Raw genomic sequence first — 19,106 nt, 5'->3', positions numbered from 1 at the left:
AACCGTGCTAGAGCTCTGAATGTGTCTCCGTTGAGAGGAGATTCGCGTTCATCATCTCCTGATTGTAGACTCGGCCAGCAGAGGCATTGCAGCCCCACTTCCTCAGGCAGGAGAAACCTGAGGCTGCAGAGGGCAGCTCAGGACCAGACCCTGCTTCTCCCGCCTCCCCCCCCCCCCCCCAGGAGCGCTTCCTACTCCTGCTGCCTGGCTATAGAAAGCAGCCTGGGGGGTGGGAGTGGCTCACATTTTAGGGGCAGCGGCAGCGCCCAAAGCCAGGCAGACTCATAATATGGTGTTTTTCATCTGCTGGCTCTTGCCTCCCCTTGCTCTTTGTGGCACAAAAGTTAACTCCCTTTGTAAAAGATCGAGGTCCATAAGCTGCTGGTAAGAATTGGATGACAAAGCAGTATTCTCTCAGGAGTGACAGCTGGAGACACAGACAGTGACTTTGGAGCCCTAGTCAGAAGCCCCAGAGGGCAGAGGAGTCACCTTCTAACAGGGCCTGAGCTGGTCCTCCCGCCTAGGGAGCCCTGAGCACTCACTCTCCCACACTCTCCACCACCATGATCAGAACGACCTGGGAGCTCGTTTCCGGCCCCCTGCCCAAAGGCTTCAGGTTCCTGAATCAAAATCTCTGAGGGCCCTTACCAAGAACCCACGTTTTAAGGAGCTCTCCAGGTGGTGGTCTTGTAGACAAAAGGTTGAGACCCCCTGCCTGAGAATGGGCCTTTGCATTGCCAGGAGGTGTGGGTGTCTCCCTGCTGGCTGGTCTCGGGGGGCCCCCAGCCTTGTGAGGTATTGGGACAAAAGTTCAGTGACTTTAGGACTCAGTCTCAGTGGCCCTCCAGTCTTTTTCTGCCTTCCCCTCGTCTACCTACTGAGGAAAGACATGCACAGAGGCTCTGATTGGGTCCCTCTGCCACGCCTCACTGTGGAGCACCCCTCCCCCCCCCCCGCCCCCGCCCCCGCCCCCGCCCCACATAGGGTAGTTTCACGCAGGCGCCTCACAGGGGCGGGGCACACCCCTCAGCCAATCACCAGAGGCTGGGAAAACAACACTCAACTGCGGTCCTTCTCCTTCAGCCTCAGCCACCTTCACCGTGTTCCCCTGTCCTCGTTTTCTCTTCTCCCTTCTCTGTGGTTTCCCAAAGCGCGGAACCGCAGGCACCTGGAGATCCCGTAGAGAATTTCTGGGACTTTGGGTCAGACAGAGCTGGACACATAGCCCAGGTGGCATTGTTCTTGGCATGTACCTGAGGACAGAGGTGCCAGAGTGCACCTCCAGCGTCTATACAACTGCCAACAACAGTCACCGCTTCTGGAGTATTTACCCTGAGCCAGGGAGGGTACCAAGCACCTCACATGCATTGTCTCATTTACTCATCTCAGGGACTTTCTGAAATTGGCAGCATTGTACCCATCTTGTGGATGAGAAAACCGAGGCTGACAGAGGTGAAATTTTAAATGCACGAGGAATACTACGACACTAAGATATGGACTTAACAGGCTGACACTTCAAGTGCAGGAGGTGGGGAGAAAAAGGTTTAAGACTGGGCTCAAATTATATGCAGGTGAAATGTGAGTTCTGGTCACCTGGGTGATCAGGGCAAGTACCAACCTGTCTCTGAGCCTCTCCTCATCTGTAAAATGAGGATGACTGTGGCTTTGCTGTGTACTTTATGGAGTATTAGGAGGATGAAATGAAAGTATCTGCAGAATGTCCTTTGTAAACTATAAAGCATGGTCTACCAGTGAAGACTCAGGTCCCTTGAGGGCAATCCTCTGCTAAACTAGACTTTCTGTAAAAGAGGAAAACCTAGTAGTATGTAAGGTTTTCTTAAGAGGAGTAAGAGGGGGGCACCTGGGTGGCTCAGTGGGTTAAGTGTCTGCCTTCGGCTCAGGTCATGATCCCGGAGTCCCAGGATCGAGTCTCGCATCCGGCTCCCTGCCCAGTGGGGAGTCTGCTTCTCTCTCTTCACCCTGCTTGTGCTGTCTCTCTCAAATAAATAAAATATTTAAAAAAAAAGAAAAGAGGAGTGAGAGGGGTGCGGTGGAGAAGTACAGACTTGGTGGTGAGACAGACCTGGGTCTCTGTCTCAGCTCTGGCACTCCATAGCTGGTGACTGTGAGCAACCTTTCTGAACCTTACTTTCCTCATCTGTACAATGGGGCTGATAAAGGATTAAGGTGAGTTTTAAGTGACATGAGATAACATGAACTGAAAAAGGTGGAAAAGAGGGTGGAAAAAGATACAACTGGGCAACCTTGAAACAAAAGTAAGTGAGAATGGCAATTTTCATATTAGACAAAATAGAATGTAACTTGGATATATCCTAAAGACCAGGATGTTATATCATAAAAGAAAGAGTAATTTAAAAAGGTAATATAACAATCATGGAGATGTATGTACTGCATAAAATAAACTTGAAATGTAAACCAACAACCCAATGGAACTGCATGGAGAAGTAGATAAATCAACAGCTGGGCTTGGAAATTCTAATACATTCTTCTCTGAAAATGATAAATCAAGAGGAAACAAGGATAAAGAATAGCCAAAGGGCATGATATTTTTTTAAAAGGACATGATTAATAACTTGATCATATATGGAACAGTCACAGAAATTAATCGTGCACTAGGCCACAAAGGAATTATCAGTATATTCCAATGGATTGCCATCCTACAGACTATGCAGACCATAAAGAAATGGAGTCAGAAAACAATAAATAGCCTTAGAAATCTCACATGTCTAAATATTTAAAAATATTACTATTAAAAAATCATTGTTTAAAAGGTAGTCATAATGGTAATTATGAAAAGTCCAGGAGCTGAATAGTGATGAAAATACAATGCCAAAAATCACAGGGGAATTTATAAATTTGAATTTCTCCTAAACCAAAAACTGAAAATAAATTCTTCAACTCTAAGAATGTAAAAGGACAACAGATTTAGATCAAAGAAACAGGGAAAGAAATAATACATATAAGGGTGAAAATGAACAAAAATTTTAATGTAAAGGTAAAGGGGAAAGAAAATTATTAACAAGTAAAGCTAGTTCTCTGAAAAGATTAGTACAATGGGCAAAACCTTTGTCAAGCTTGATCTATTAATAAATAGAAAAAGATGAAAATAAAATCTGGGATGAAAAAGGCAGAAAAAACTACAGATAAAGCAGATTAAAAGTAAAAATATTATAAACAAATATATATATCAATACATTTGAAAACCTAGATGAACGATACATTTCTAGAAAAATACAAATGCCCAGATTACCACAATAAGAGATAAGTAGACCTTGAATACACACTATTAACCACTGAAGAGAGAAAAGGTAATTTCCCACTCCAAAAGGCCTGAGGCTACGATGGCTTTTATAGGTAAGAGACCCTAAACTTCACTGATCAGATAATTCCTATTATTTACAGGTTGTTTCAGAGAATAGGAGGATACGGAAAAGCTGTCCCACTAGTGTTCTAATTTATTGTAAAAATCTTTATACCAAAACTAGATATGGATTGTACAAGAACAAAAATTGTAGGTATCGCTTTGAATCGTGAGTATATAAAACCTAAATGAGATATCAGGCTAATTAAATGTACTGCTTCAAATGGGGCTTATCCCAAGAACTAGAGATGGTTTTGTTTTATAAAGAAATCAGTTAAGTTGGCCACCTTAATGGACCAAAGGGAAAAATAACACGATTATCTCAGTAGATTTAAAAAAGTGTTGAATATAGTTCAATAAGCCATTTGTAATGAAAGCTCTTGGAAATGTAGCTATTGAAGAGAACTTCCTCAATCAGATAGAGGCTGTCCTCTAAAAATCTACAGTGCAAATCATGCCTCATGGAAAAACTTCCGTTTGATGTCAGGAACCAGATAGACCTGCTCGCTGTCATCACCACTGCCTGGTGTAGTACAAGAGGGCTGGGCCAATGAAGACAAACTTAAGAGAAACAAGAAGGATAAGGATAAGAAAAAACTTATTGGAGATTAGAAGTATATATAAATAACCTATGAGAATTAATGAACAGTTAGAACCAACAACAAATTCCAACAAAGTTACCCATAAAATGAAATACCATTTTTAATAACTGTAAAACCCACAAAGTAATCTAACAACAACAACAAAAAAAGTATGGGATTTTTATAGAAAAGGTTTATGATTTTAAATGTGAATGCAACCAAATGTGAATTAATAAAGGGAAATATTCTGTTCATGGATGCAAAACTTAATATTGTAAAGCTATCCATTCTCCCACAAATGTATAAACTAAAAGTATAACAATCAAAATCCCAGGAGGATCTTTGGCGGGGAAGATGGCCAAGACTCTAAAATTCATATGGACGCATAAATAACCACTATTAGCTAAATTGGTTTGAAAAATAAAAGCAAACAGAGAGGAATCACCTACCTTGGGTCATGCTGCAAAGCCACAGTGATTAGAACAGTGGGGGTACTGGCAGGAAACAGGCAGTCAGACCACTGAGTTCAATGCCAAGTCCAGAAACACACCAGACATGAGAAGCTGACATATGAGGAAAGTCGCTTCACAAGTCAGGAGGAAGGATGGAAATTTTTTTTTGTATATGATATTAGAAAATTGCCTTAGTGGGAGTCTGGAGAGAAATGAAAGTATATGCCTATCTTACCCACTATAAACAATTTCAGACAGATTGAAGACCTAAGTGCAAAGCTAAAATATAAAGTCAACAGATAAAAACATGGAATAACTTTGAGATTTTGGAGTAGGGAAAGATTTTTTTTTAAAGGCCAATTATAATGGAAAAAAAATGACAACTCCTTTATCTCCATCAAACTGAGGGAGCATTGGGGCTGAGTAGTTGTTCCCTAAGTGTCTGTCTCTCTGATGTCATTCGTGGTCCAGGACTTACTCTGGGGCAGTCACAGAGACGGTGGCCTGGCTCTTGATTTGGCTCACTGGGGAGTCATGACAGGTGCTGAGATGTAGGCAGAGGAGAGCCGGCAGGATGCCTAAAGCAGAATAGGGTGACTTGATGGTTCTTTATTTTCTTGGCCTGAATTGCTGCTCTCATCAGGGCATTCAGACTTGTTCTCTAGAGGAATCTCTTAGCAAGGAGCCTCAAACACAAGTGTGGCTAGCCAAGAGACCATGAAAACAGTGCGGGCCCTGGACACTCCGCTTCTATCTACACGGTCAGGGTGAGTGTGGGCCACTCTATTGCAAGGGGTGGGCTGGTCATTGATACCTCACAACCAACCCTGATGGAACTCCAGAATCATGCCAGGAGCTTGTTAAAAATAAATTGCAAGGCCCCACCCGGAAACACTCTGATTCAGTAGGTGTGAAAGGCAGCTCAGGAATCTTTGTCTGACTGGCTCCCAAGTGTGGCCAGGGTTGGACCTGCCAGGCTGGATCACTTTTCCAGGGTTCAGGAGATCAGAACTCAGCTCACAGGGGTGCAGAACCTCCCCTGGGTCCTCTCCTGGAGAGGTGGGGGTAGGAGGTGGAAGGGTATACACATCAGGTGTGCCCCAGGGCAGGATGGGAGCACAGTGGTTGGGATGGAAGGAGGAGAGGAAGGGGTCCAGCCAGCAGGCTTGGGCAGAAGAAGAGCAAAGGTGCCAGGGAAAGGCCAGCTATCACCCACCTTTCTCCTTTGTGAGGGTCCCACTCCCCACATCTTGGCACTGATCCTGTACTGGAATGGTCTCTTAATTGCCTGCTTCCTTTACCAGCCTAGGACCTGTTGGTAGGCAAGAAGCTTGCATTCATTTATGCATTCATTCATTCCACAAATATTTATTAAGATATTCATATGCCAGGGACAGGCACTAATGGGGAACAAGTCTGAGTCAGCCCACTAGAGCTTCCAGTCTAGTAAGGAGGCAGGCAGTAAGACCCAGCAGCTCTAATGAGGTGTATTAAATGTTGCGATGGAGAACCAGCAGACACCTAATAGGGACATCTATCTCTGACTTGAGAGATCAGGAAAGGCTGCCTGGAAGAAGTGAAGTCAAAGATGGTGATGAATGGAGCAATCAAAGAGGAATGGGGATTTCGGTTTCAGCCCCATATGGAGGAGTTGTTACTTTAGTGCTGGGTGGTGTGATAGGGGGCAATGAAAGGGTCTCACCCTCCATTTGTGTGGTACCAGCCTGGGACCTGACCCAGGGCAGCAGCAGGGAATGTATGGTGAATAGGCTGCTTCTCCCCAGCTGAACTGGATGGGCTGGCCCTAGTTCCTGCCCACTTCCCCCAAGATTCCTTTCCCATCATTCTCTTCTGTTCCTAAGGACTGGGCCAGACCCCCTTGGGAGCCAGGCAGTGATTTTCCTTTAGCACCTGGGAATATTAGATGCTTCTTCAAGTTAGTATGGATCACCGTCCAGAACTGGGGAAACTGGGGCTGGGAGAAGGGCTTGATGTTCCAGGAGTCCCAGAAGCACTGGGCTTCTCTGACTCTCAAGGCTGTTAAAAACTGCTCCTAATGGGCGCCTGGGTGTCTCAGTCGGTTAAGCCACTGACTCTTGATTTCAGCTCAGGTCATGATCTCAGGGTCATGAGATGGAGCCCCACATTGGGTTCCACACTCAGCGGGAAGTCTGCCTGGGATTCTCTCTTCCCCCCACCTCCATTTGCCCCTCCCCCCCAATAAATCTTTAAAAAAAAGGAAAACTCCTAAAAGAATTAAATTACTCTATACTCCTGGGCATAGTGTTCTAGGCCAGGGTCTACATTTGGGCCTTCAGGGCACCCCCAGAGCAAGCCCAAGGCCTGGCGTGCACTAGATGTGTGAACTGCATGGACATGTTTCCTCTCCTGACCTTGGGAGTCCTACACCCACCATCAATCTGATCCTGAGTTGGCCTTGTGCTCTGAGGACTTGGCGACAGAGGTGACCATTGCTACCATTTTACTGATCAGGTTCTGTGTCAGGCACCAGTACAGTCTTCCCTGTTTGTCCCTGAAAACCCTGGGGCTGGGCTGGGGGTCTATGAGAAGCTCAGCAGACACTGGCGGAGACTGAGACTCTGGCAAGGAAGGGGTTAAGAACCCTCAGAATCCGGTCATGCAAAGGGTAGCCAATAGGATTGTCACTTCTCCTGGGGATAACCCCCCCCACACACACACCAACCCAGGGCTGGGGGCTGTGACCTGAAGGAAGCTCCCCTATGTGACCCCAGGATCTGGCCTGCTGGGGAGGGGTGCTCCCATTCCCCAGTTGCCTATGAAAACAGCATGATCCCCTTTTCAGCCTTTCAAATTGGCAATCATTACCTTAGGAATCAACACAGTCCTATTCGTTGCTAAGTGGAAAAAGCAGACTACCAAACACCTCAATTTCTGAAAACTACATATCCTTGTTTCTGTAAGAGGCTGGAAGGAGATGCATCCACCTGTTAACGGTGGTTGCCACTCAGCATTCTCTGATGAAATGTCTTTCCTTTTGCTCACCCACATTTTCTAATTTTTCTCCAGAGGCCATGATTACTTGTGTCATTAAAAGAATAAGGAGGATGGAAGTGGCAAGGAGCAAAGTCGGGTGGTATGGGTGGTACCCTGAGCGGGCCGGGTGGGGGTTCTGCGTTTCCACCGGGAAGGCGGGGCTTATTTGCATAAGCAAACGAGGGGGCTCCAGCCCCGCCCTTCCAGCCTGAGGGCGGCCGGGCGCAGTCGGGGTGGGGGAGCTGTCTGCCCGGAACCGCCCGCGTGCCCCGCTCCGGGCGCACGTTGGTGCTGTCTGGCGGCTTGCCGCCTGCCCCTGCGGACTGCGCGCCCCGGGGCAGGGCTGGCTGAGTCTGCTGGCCAGTGGCCAGCGGGCGCTGAGGGGGCGGGGAGGAAGAGCAGAGGCGCGCGTGGGGTGGGAGCGGGAACCCCAGGCTGCGTGCGGCTGGGTCTACAGGGGCGGCCAGGTGCTGAGTCTAACTTGCCCTCGGGGCTTCTGTTCCTTAGATCCACTTCCCGGATGTGGAGCGCGTCGAGTGGGCCAACAAGGTAAGGCTGAGGTGGGCCTGGCGGGGCTGGCCTCTTGGGCTCCGTGACCCCACACTGGATGCGGGCGAGGTGGCCACGGACAAAGGCCTGCTGGCAGTAACCTTGCCCGCTCCCCCTTCCTACCCTCAGGGTTCTTCTCATTACCAATGACTTTCTTTAAAAAACAAACACACACCTTCTTTTAGTGTGAAATTAGTGCACGGCGGTAGCAGAAATATTAGAAAATACAGGGAAGGATAGAGAAAAATGCGGCCCTGCAGGAGGCCAAGGTCGGGGCTTCCTAGGGAGAGGAGGGCAGTATCCCACCACCGCTTCCGCCCTTCACCTGGTCGGCAGCCCACATCTGCCATCTCTCAGAGCGGTTCCCTCATCTGCGCAATGGGAATAATTATGGTCCCTGCCTGGTGAGGTTGTGAGGATTCATGAGGTAATGAAAGCCCCACAGTGCCGGGGCCGTCAGAACACTGTCACCATCGGAATGACTGCTGTTAGATCCTGGGGGGAACTCCCTCGGGCCCTGCTGCCGAGGCCTCAGGGAGGGCCCGGCTCTGTGACTCCTGGTCTGGCCCTTTCTTACAGATGAGGAACAGAGTCTGGCCCCTGCCTGATCAGCCCAAACCTGTCTCCTAGATGTGGAGACTTGAGTATCTTCCCACCCTTTCAAGTATGCTGATTCGGGACTTTTTCTAATACACTCCTTGCCTCTGTTCTGGTTAGAACAGCCTGTAGCAGGAATGACTTAAGTTTAGGTATAAAGAAGGACTTCTGATGGTTTTTGAGCCAAGGCTGATAGTCTCGTGTTACCAGAAATGTCATTGCCAATGTGGATCAAAAACTGTTCCCAGCCTGCAGGCAGAAGTTGGAGGAAGTGGACTGCTCCTTTCCAAGGATTTCTGTGGATTAATGCAGGGCCCAGGGCCCCTGGGACAGACTGTGTTCTTCCTGCCTGTGTGTCCGCTAGTTCACGGGTGCCCTCGTGTGTTCCATCCTTCTTTCTTGCATTGACACACAGAGCCCCACACAAGGTGCTGGGGACGTGTGACCGGTGCGATGAGCCTCCTGCCCTCAGCTCAGGGCATGGATGGGGAGACAGCTGTGTAGACAGACCACACACTGGGGCACCACGTGTGTCCCGAAGAGCTTTGTGCTCAAGACCACAAAGCACCGAGTCAGGAAGCTGAGTCCAGCCCTGAGGGGGCCCTTGAGAGAGATGGGGGCAGTAGGGCCCTGAAACCTCACTGCCTCAGCCTCCTCTGATGATGGGTCTGGGAAGCCCAAGGTGCATCGGTAAACTATGATCCACGTCCAGGAGGAGGAGGGGGGCGAAGCCTTTGGCCCAGAAAGAACATGTCTGCCACTGCTGCTCCTTTCCTACCCCTCCCTGGCACCCTCCCCACTCCTCCCTGGAGCCCTCCCCCCTCCCCCCCCCCCCCCCGCCCCCGCCCCCGGCACCCTCTGCCCCTTGCTTCCCAGACCTGGGCCATGAGTCACTCTGCTGCAGAGATCAGCCAAAGGCGGCCTTTTCTGATTGCTAGAATAAGTTAAATCCGCAGGAAACAGTCTAACTTTGTTTTCTGTGATTTCTTTTCCTTAAGCCTCTGGCACCTGCTACTTCTTGATTATAGCACAGTGTCGACTCTGAGCTTCTGTTTTAGCACAGAACCAGAAGTTTCATAATACTAAGTTTAGTGACTATTTCATGGTACTCTGCAAAACAGCACCAAATCTTGGGGTCCCACTGCCTGGGCACGTGTGAGAACCACCGCTGTAGTTATGCAATGTTTGATGGACACATGGACGGATGGGGGGGCGATGGCTGGGCAGGCAGGCCTGTGGGTGCTGCAACGTAAGGGCCACGGGCCCCCCACCCCTGGGTCGGGTTGTCCCGGGCAGCCCTGGGTCTTGGGTGGGGGAAACAAACCTGACCCCCAAGAGCCTCCTCTTGTTGCCACAGATCATCTGTCAGACCTGGCCCTACCTGAGCATGATCATGGAAAACAAGTTCCGGGAGAAACTCGAGCCCAAGATCCGGGAGAAGAGCGTCCACCTGAGGACCTTCACCTTCACCAAGCTCTACTTTGGACAGAAGGTGGGTGATGTCTCAGGAGGGGCAACCTGTCTACCATGCAGTCTTTTCTCTGTCCCAGACCCTGCCTCAGGTCACTCGTCTGACTGAAAATATCCCAAGGGAGGCTCCCTGCGGACGCGGCCCCCACCTGCACTTTTCAGCCTCTCAGCCTCAGTGTAGACCCTGCACCCCCACGTCCCAGCACCAACATGTCTGCAGGGTCAAAGGAGGCCTGGCTCCGAGAGAACAAAAAGGAAAGGTGGGAAATGAGTCCACTTTTCTTGAGCCAAATTTTGAAAACGTGCCATGCAGTAGAAGCCAGCCAGATACGAAAATGTACAAGTTGTGCTTGCTAAGGCATCAGTGAGGAAGAGCACACCTCCGTGGGGGGGGGACAGTTCTCTACCAGTTGATCGGTTCTGTCAGTTAGGGTTACAAGCCTCACACTACTTCTCCGAAGCTAATAGGTGACTCAGGCTAGAAGAGGTTTGCGTTTGACATACCCAACATCATGTCCCTATTCTTGACGGCTTCCTACTCTACCCTCTTGCCCCACTTCTGCTGTCCCAAAGTGCCCCATTGATAGGAGTCTTATTTTTGTCATTTGGCTCCGTCAGTAGAGCATGTGACTCTTGATCTAGGGATTGTGAGTTTGAGCCCCACGTTGGGCGTAGGGTTTACTTAAAAAGAACTGCATCCCGTGGGCAGAGGACTGCCTGAGGTCCATCCCTTGGTAAACCAGACACGTTGGCATCTGGTCTGCTGAGGGACAGGCAGGTGTCAGAGCGCAGGCCAGCCTGCCCCGCTAGCCGCCTGAGTGGGGAGAGCAGCCTGCCAGGCCCATGGAGATTCTGGTCTGTGCCTCTCAGACTCAGCCAGGACTCGTTTGTCCCCGCATCTGTGAGTTCCTTTGTTCATTCCCTGCTTCATTCCTGTCGACTCACGGAGCATGGCTGTGTGCAGAGGCACCGTAGACAGAAATGGGTGTGACTGTGCCCCTGCCTTTGGGAAGGTCCCTGTCCTGTTACGGAGACACACAGACCGGTGGGCCACCACCCGGCCGTGTACTCCGCGGAGCAGGAACGCGCGAGCTCAGGAGTGGAGGGGTGTCGGGGGCTGTGGTCGTCCGGGAAGACTGCCGGGAGTGGGTGACGGCTGAGCCGGCATTCGGAGGACTCGGCAGACTGCTGTGTTTAGAGCAGAGCCCGATGCCTGTGGGATGTGGTGCTGTTGGGAAGCCATCCCTCGCCACAGCAGAAGCAGGCCCAGTGGCGACTCCAGGCTGCGGGAGGTCCCTTACAGCACCCCACTCGCCTCCCAGGCTTCTGCTGGCTTTTCTGGGTCTTTACCATCAAGGCCCTGGAGGCCAGGGTGGAGCCAGGTGCCATGCAGCCTGAAGTGCCTATGATTTGGAGGACCCTCTTGAAAAGAAGGACATAAAATTTAAAATGTAAAATCAGGACAAAAATGAATATTAAGTAAATATGAGAGAGAATAGGAAAATAAACCACCGCAAATTAAACACTTTAAAAAGCTGACATATCTTGGCGCCTGGGTGGCTCAGTCGTTAAGCATCTGCCTTCGGCTCAGGTCATGATCCCAGGGTCCTGGGATCGGGCCCCGCATCGGACTCCCTGCTCCGCGGGAAGCCTGCTTCTCCCTCTCCCACTCCCCCTGCTTGTGTTCCCTCTCTTGCTGTGTCTCTCTCTGTCAAATAAATAAATAAAATCTTTAAAAAAAGAAAAAAGCTGACATATCACACACATCACAAACTCTGGAAAAACCACGTGATGATTTTAATTAACTGCTCAAGATGTCCCTATATACCTTTTTTTTTTTTAAGATTTTATTTATTTGACAGAGATATCACAAGTAGGCAGAGCGGCAGGCAGAGGGAGAGAATAAGCAGGCTCCTCACTGAGCAGAGAGTCCTACGCGGGGCTCGATCCCAGGACCCCTGGATCATGACCTGAGCCAAAGGCAGACGCTTAACCAACTGAGCCACCCAGGCTCTCCCCCATAATACCTTTTGCTCTGCATTTTTGGCTCTGTACTCTTTGGTAAGCTTTTTATGTGACAGTGCATTTGTAAACGTCACTTTCTGTTTTTTTTAAGACTTTATTTACTTGAGAGAGAGCACAGAGGCAGAGGGAGAAGCAGATTCCCCACTGAGCAGGGAGCCCCACGTGGGACTCGATCCCAGGACCCTGGGATCATGACCTGAGCCGAAGGCAAACGCTTAACTTAGCCATCCCGGTGCCCTATAAACGTCACTTTCTAAAGAGAGAATAGAAAGATAATGGAATCTCCTCTGGTATGGCTGATTAATTTTTTTTCTCCAACATTTCATTGTGAAAAATCTCAAACATACAGAAAATGTGAGAGTATGAGGCAGTGGACCCTCTGGATTGTATAACTGCTAACCTTTTGTTATATTTGCTTTAGCACATATCCACACATCTGCTTTTCCTCCTCACTTTTTTTAATGCATTTTAAACTAGATTGCAGACATTAGTAAACTTCACCCCTAATTACTTCATCATGCATATAACTCAAATTCAAATGATACTTTTTTTATTCTTAATAATCAGAGCCCACTCCAATGCCCACTAGCCTCCTGACAGGAGGCAAAAAAAGGAGTGGGGTGGGGGAGATTACTTAGGAGCTCAGCCCTCGGCCCCAGAGGCTGGGGGACCATGGCCCTGGTGTGGGACACTTTAATTTCTAGGGTCAGATCCCTGCCTTCTTCTCTTGCCCTTGGGGGGCCAACTCCTACTCATATGCCAGAACTATTTAAATGCCGCCTCCTCCAAAAGCATTCACTACCCTCGGTCTACCCAAGGAAGGCACTCCTGAAGTCTCCTGATCCCCATGTGACAGCAGGGGCTGCACCTCATCATACTGTACCCCACCATTGTCTCCTCTGCTGGGCTTCCAACCCATGAGGGCAGGCTCAGCCTGTCGTGCTCCTTACCTTCTCCCCAGTCTAATGCCTGGCATAGAGCAGGTGCTCTGTGAATATCTGCGGTAGGAGAAAGAGAGAAGGAAGGATGTATATCCTAGGGAGGGGAGGTATCATAGGTCCAAGGACAGACGGGCCACAGTGTGAATTTCTCTGTTTGTGCCCCATCCCAGGAGCGTAGTGGTCACGTTGTTATGGACAAAGCCAGTGCTGGGCAGGGGGCCAGCAGCCATCCCTTGCTGCGAGATCCCCGCTGACCTAGCCCTCTGGCCTCTCTTCCAGTGCCCCCGGGTCAACGGGGTCAAGGCGCACACTAACCAGCGCAACCGAAGACGGGTGGTCCTGGACCTGCAGATATGGTGAGCCCTCTTGCCTGTGCGGGCCAGGTGCAGGGGAGAGGGGAACGCCGTGTGAGAACAGCCAGTTTGAAGATGGAGTAGCGTAGTTACATTCTAATTTGGGGTCGGAAAGCACCTCACAGCACAACCCCCCCCCCCACCCCGCCCTGGGCTGGAGCACAAGGTCCCTGCTTGGGACGGGAAGAGTATCAGGAGAATGGATAGTCCCAGGGAAGCCGCTTCTGTTTGACCCCTCAGCCCAGGCCTCGCTTCTCCCCTAAGACGAGGCACCAGGCAGGCTCTGGGTCCCAAGGCCCAGGCCGCAGAGCTTTCTTGGGCTAGTCACCTGGAGGCTCAGGGCAGTCACCTGGAGGCTCAGACCAGCTGCCTTAAAGAGGATGCAGAAAGAGGGAGCAAGTACGACAAGAAGATGTGGGGACTTGTGGTAAGGCCCAGGGAGCTCTGAGCACAGGCTGTGAGAGATCTGTGGGAGAACTGGACTCTGGAGCATAAGGAAAACAAGGATGCAAAGACACATGAGTGACTAGTTCGGTGGGTTGGGCAAAGGTACTTCTTTTGAAAGATATTTGTAGCAGGCTTGAGTCTGAGAGAAGGGACATTCAGTCCAGGAAGTCTTCCTGGAGGTGGTGACGTTTTAATTGTGCTTTAAAGGACCAAGGATTAGGGGTGCGTGGGTGGCTCAGTCGGTTGAGCATCCGGCTCTGTTTCGGCTCAGGTTATGATCTCACGGGTGTTGGGGTCCAGCTCTGCACTCAGTGGGGACTCTGCTTGAAGATTCTCTCCCTCTGCCCTTCCCCGTGCTCGTGCTCTCTCTCTAAAATAAATCAATCTTAAAAAGTAAAGGACCAAGGATCAACTGTGAAAGTTCCAGAACGTTGCAGTGTCTCATTTCCTGTCCTTAGCCCAGAGGCTGGCACTGAGAGCATATTGGGTAGATCGGAGCCCACTCTGGGAACACCCATCCCCATTTGGGGGACGTGTTGGGATGATGATGGCTATTGGGCACTCCTGGCTCTAAGGCTGTGCCACCAGATCCGCCAGGGTCACCTGGCACCCACTTAGCTTCTCAGCCAGCTCAGGCAGCCCCTGGGGTCCCTAGGTTGCCCCCCTTCCGGAGGGTACCCAGCATTTCTGTGACGTCCAGCCCCTCCACCTGTCCTGCCGGTATTTGAAGGCTGCCCCCTCTCTCCCCTTCGTCTTCTCCTTCAGTCCTTTGATGGGGTCTTAGGATCTTTACCCTCAAAGGCACCCATTCTGGGCTCCCTGTGCCCATCGCTTGGTAAGAGCCGCCAGCTAGACTCAGGTTCCTGTGTCCCTGGGAAAGAGACCTAAGCAGAGACAGGGTTGGCACAGAGCAGCGGCAGAGGGATGGGCGGTATGTTCATCAAGAGCCCCTCCTTGACATCTGTGGGGTGTCATGGGGCAAAGTGGTGCCCAGAGTCACTGGCCTTGTGGGCAGAGGATGTGCATGGGGCACCTGGGTACAGGGACCTGGGGGCTGCCTCCCAGGGCTGGGCCTAGGTCAGTGTTGCTGCAGAGCTGAGAGAGGCTGAGGCTTTGGGGAGGCCAAAGCCAGGTGATGCAGGGCTCAGGCGTGGTGGCTGGCTGCCTGAGCCTGGGCTGTGTGGCCCTGGGCAAGTTTCCTGGTCTCTCTGAGAGGTGGACCTGCCCTTCCTCCCGGCCTTCCTTCTCCCTCCCCACTTTCAGCTACATTGGGGACTGTGAGATCAGTGTGGAGCTGCAGAAGATCCAGGCTGGTGTGAGTGGGATTCAGGTGCGTGGAACCTGGCGGCATTGCCCCCCAACCCTTCCTGCCTGGGTGGGGAGGCTGGGCAGGGGGAAGCCGGCTCTCACCGGAGCGGGCTGCAGAAAAGGTGAGGACATCACACACAGGCTGATAATGATCAAGGGGCTCCAGGCCCGATGTCACAGGCCCAGAAAGGAGTGACTGGGCTTTACCAACCTTCTGCTTGGCCCCGGGGCCCCACACCTGCCTCTGTTTGTTCAAGTCCCCCCAGGGAGACATGAGCTGCCCAGGGAAGGGCGAGGTTCTGCTTATGGAGTAATGCAGAAGCCGTGCTTAGGAATGGGGTGGATCAAGGAGGGGGAGAGAGCGTGGCGGAGGAGGAGTGCCGGCGCTGGGGCCCTGCTGGCTGGGCTGCCCCGAGATGGGGGCGAGGCTGCAGGCCCCTCAGGCCCAGCGCACCAGTGGACAGCAGTGGTGGCTAGCGCATGGCCCCTGGTAGCCAGCAGAGGGGTGGCAGCCCTGTGCAGGTTTCTGTCCCCCGCGTGTGGTTCCTGTTGCCACAGCAGGTGGCCCTGACATTTGGGGGCGGCATGGGCACAAGCGAGACAGCAGTGGCCTCGGCCGAGTGCGGCAGGTGCGGGGAGGAGGGAGGCTGAGGTGCAGTTTGCGCCCTCCGTTCCCATCCAGTTGCAGGGCACGCTGCGGGTCATCCTGGAGCCCCTCCTGGTGGACAAGCCCTTCGTGGGAGCCGTGACCGTGTTCTTCCTCCAAAAGCCGGTAGGTCCCGAGGAGGGACGCGGGCCCTGTTTCCCTGTGAGTAAGTACTCGCCTGCTGGGCCCCAGGTGCTAGTGTGAGTCCGAGAACGGAGCTGCCGAAACCAGCCTAGACCCGGGCACTCCACACTCCTCGTGTCCCGCCGTCTGAGGCAGCCTGAGGTGCTCGACTCTGCGCTCCCCGAGAGCAGGAAGCAGCTCGCAAGAGCGGCTTGCCCGGGTCACACAGAGGGTCCAGGAGTGTGTGAGGTGGACAGGGGTGTGTCTCTCAGACCTTTCGCCAGGCCGGCCTGTGGCCCTGTGCACTGCTCCACTCCTGGCAGGTCCTGGCAGGGAGGCGGCAGGCCTGGCAGCCCCGGACGTCCCAAGCCGAGGCCTGCGTAGGGCTGAGAGGTGCCCTCACCTGCCTGGCACCCCTGTGGAGGTGCCCCCTGCAGCCGGCTGCGTTCTCCGTGCTGGTGGGTGCCAGGGGCTTGGCAGAGGGACCTCAGCCTTGGGCTTCTGGCTGCTTCCAGTCTAACAGCCTCCCTCTGCCCCTGCAGCATCTGCAGATCAACTGGACAGGCCTGACCAACCTGTTGGATGCGCCAGGAATCAAGTGAGTGCGCCGCGGGAGCTGCCGGACGGACCCCGGAGTGGGGCCCTCTGTGCTGGGCAGCCCGTGACTGGCGCGGCACGGTGGCTGTGCCCTCCTGCCCGGGGCCCCGCGGGAGGAGTGGCGCTTGCACCAAGCTGTCCCTGCTCCGGCGGGAAGAGGGGTGGTGTGTCTGGAGAGGGAGCGGAAGGCTAACAGTGTTGCTTGGCCTCTGTGGGCAGGCGCTGCACCCAGAACACACACACCCCCCCAAATGCCTGGGCACACACTGGCCAGATGAGCTGTCCTGGGCGGGGGAGGCCGTGGGGGCTACTGAGAGCACAGGCTCTGGAACCACACCCGGCCAGACCAGGGTCCTGGCTCGGTCGCTCAGCGCTGTGTGATTTCAGACAATTTACTTTACCCCTCTGGGCTTTCCCTCCGTGAAAGGGGAGCCTGCTCCTTCGGTGTTGTGGTCCTGGGAGGACACTTAGGTGTGTGCGGTGGCACAGTGGGGTGGACACACACGATGGCCTCCCTTCAGCTGCACCCCATCCCCTCCCCGACCCAAGTGTGTGGTGAGACGCCCACAAGCCCCCCCCCCAGCCATGGTCGCAGGGGGCCCCTCTCCCAGCAGAGGCCAGTGAAGAGGAGCTGGTCCGAGAGATTCCACATTCCTGGGACTGGCTGCGGGGGCTGCTGCCCCCCGAGAGGAGCAGAGGAGGGCTCCGACCCCATGTGGACACATGTCCCCACGAGGGCAAGCTGGGGCTTACCGAGCTCAGGCACCTCCCCAACCTGCAGGAAGGACCACCGGCCCCTCACCGGGGGTGTTCCCACTGATCCTGGCCCCCTGGAGTCAGAGAATCCAGTTGTACAGTGTGCCGTTTGGCAGATGTTTACTGGGTACTGCTGCCTGCTAGCCCTGCTCTCGGCACTATCCCTGCCCCTTTCCTGGGGAGATGGGGTCCGGCGGTAGAGAATTTTGATGGGATGTCCGGGAGTAGAAGGGCCACGGGAAGAAACCCGTAGCTACGCTTACTGTGCACCAGGCGCTGTTCTCTGCACTTTGTGTGTTTTAACTCTCTTTGTAACAACCCTAGGAGGAAGTATTAATATCCCCAGTCTAGAGATGAGGAAACAGGTCCAGAGAAGTTAGCAACTTACCCAAGGTCACACAGCTCATGGGTCACGGAGCCAAGATTGGCACACAGGCTCCAGGTCACCCCTCTTAGCTGCCCCACTGTGATGCCTCAGAGAACAAAGATGGGGAAGAGGGTGGCCGGGGGCTGTCGAAATGTATGCCCCACATCCCCCCAGGCCAGGCAGGCTGGAGTCAGGGCTGTTCTCTCCCCCGCAGGGCCCACCCCACCCACCAAGCTCTGCTGCTGGCTCCGGTTCTGGGGCTGGCTGGGGGGGCAGGTGACCTGGGGAACGTAGTGCCGCCCCTCTACAGCTGGCCGTGCCCACTGTCCCCAGTGAGGTGTCAGACAGCCTGCTGGAGGACCTCATTGCCGCCCACCTGGTGCTGCCCAACCGTGTGACTGTGCCTGTGAAGAGGGGGCTGGATGTGACCACCCTGCTCTTCCCTCTGCCCTGCGTGAGTACCCACACTGGCCACGGAGCACTGGGCCCGGGATCGAGGGACACATAGGCTGGCGGAGGGAAGGCATTCTCACATGATGATTGTCTCTGTCTGGTGGGAGCGTGGCATCCTCATTTTACTGGGTGAAGACTGAGGCTTGGGAAGGTTGACTGGCTTGCCCAAAGCCACCCATCTAAGGAGGGACAGAGCCCAGGTGGCATTCCTTCCTGGATCCTGGCCCCCCTCTGCCACCTGGGTTGGGGACTTTGGGTAGTAACCCCTGCCCCGAGGAAACTCCAGGAGACTCCTGTCCTTCCTTCAGGGACATGAAGCTCCCCGGACTCCATCATTTGGGGGTGGAAAGGATCCCTGGGATAAACTGGGAAGAATATTCATTCGGTCAGCCTGGGACATGGGGCTTTCTTGTGTGCTCAGCCCCACTGCCCCCTCTATCCTGGGCCCCGCTTGGGAGGCCTCTGAACACAGACACACGGCCTCCCTACAGAAGGTGCCCTTCGGGACGGGCAGTCAGGGCTCAGGAGAGGGGTACGTGCCCATTTCACCGTCAGCGCCAGGTATGAGGCATCGGCCTGCTCCAGCCGCACCCGGGTGAGGCCCGGGCTGGCCAGGGAGGCAGCGCACGCGTCCTCACAGCCTTCCCACAGTGACGCGTGGGCTTTATCCCACACTGTGTGTGGCAGTCTCAGAATAACAGCTCAATACCATCACCTGCATCACCATTACTGAAAACAGTCTGTCCTTGGGATATATCCCCAAGGCGTACTGGCAAGTGGCTCCGATTTAAACCCACTTGGAATAGTTCTGTGTGTTTGTGACGACTGGCCATGAATATTTAGACTGATTTGTTTCATTCCATTTTCTATTTTTAGGGCTTAATTTTGACCGTAACTTCCTTTTACCATCATGCAAAATATTTGCAAGCTTCCAAAATCCAATATAAAAAAACAAATTCTGTTTTAAGGAGTCTGGCTTCTGTCCCTTGTTCTCTCCACCTAACCTCCACCCTCCTCCTATAAGTAATGGTTTATCCTTCCACT

General features: G+C 52.8%; 1 protein-coding gene across 5 annotated transcripts in view; it reads left to right on the top strand.

The window, feature by feature from the left end:
* The window catches only part of ESYT3 (extended synaptotagmin 3), a 49,377-nt gene that overhangs the window by 10,430 nt on the left and 19,841 nt on the right, over positions 1-19,106 (top strand). For all 5 annotated transcript variants that reach the window (XM_021678875.1, XM_021678876.1, XM_021678874.1 and 2 more), the window contains exons 2-8: positions 7,938-7,979; positions 9,934-10,068; positions 13,292-13,368; positions 15,076-15,142; positions 15,803-15,892; positions 16,432-16,487; positions 17,943-18,063. In XM_021678875.1, coding sequence (XP_021534550.1) covers positions 7,938-7,979; positions 9,934-10,068; positions 13,292-13,368; positions 15,076-15,142; positions 15,803-15,892; positions 16,432-16,487; positions 17,943-18,063 — 588 coding nt within the window. The remainder of the gene's footprint in view (positions 1-7,937; positions 7,980-9,933; positions 10,069-13,291; positions 13,369-15,075; positions 15,143-15,802; positions 15,893-16,431; positions 16,488-17,942; positions 18,064-19,106) is intronic.

The sequence above is a fragment of the Neomonachus schauinslandi genome, chromosome 1, assembly GCF_002201575.2.
Source record: "Neomonachus schauinslandi chromosome 1, ASM220157v2, whole genome shotgun sequence".
NCBI lineage: Eukaryota > Metazoa > Chordata > Mammalia > Carnivora > Phocidae > Neomonachus > Neomonachus schauinslandi.
The sequence above is the reverse complement of the archived record's forward strand: the minus strand, read 5'-3'. Positions and strand labels throughout refer to the sequence as shown.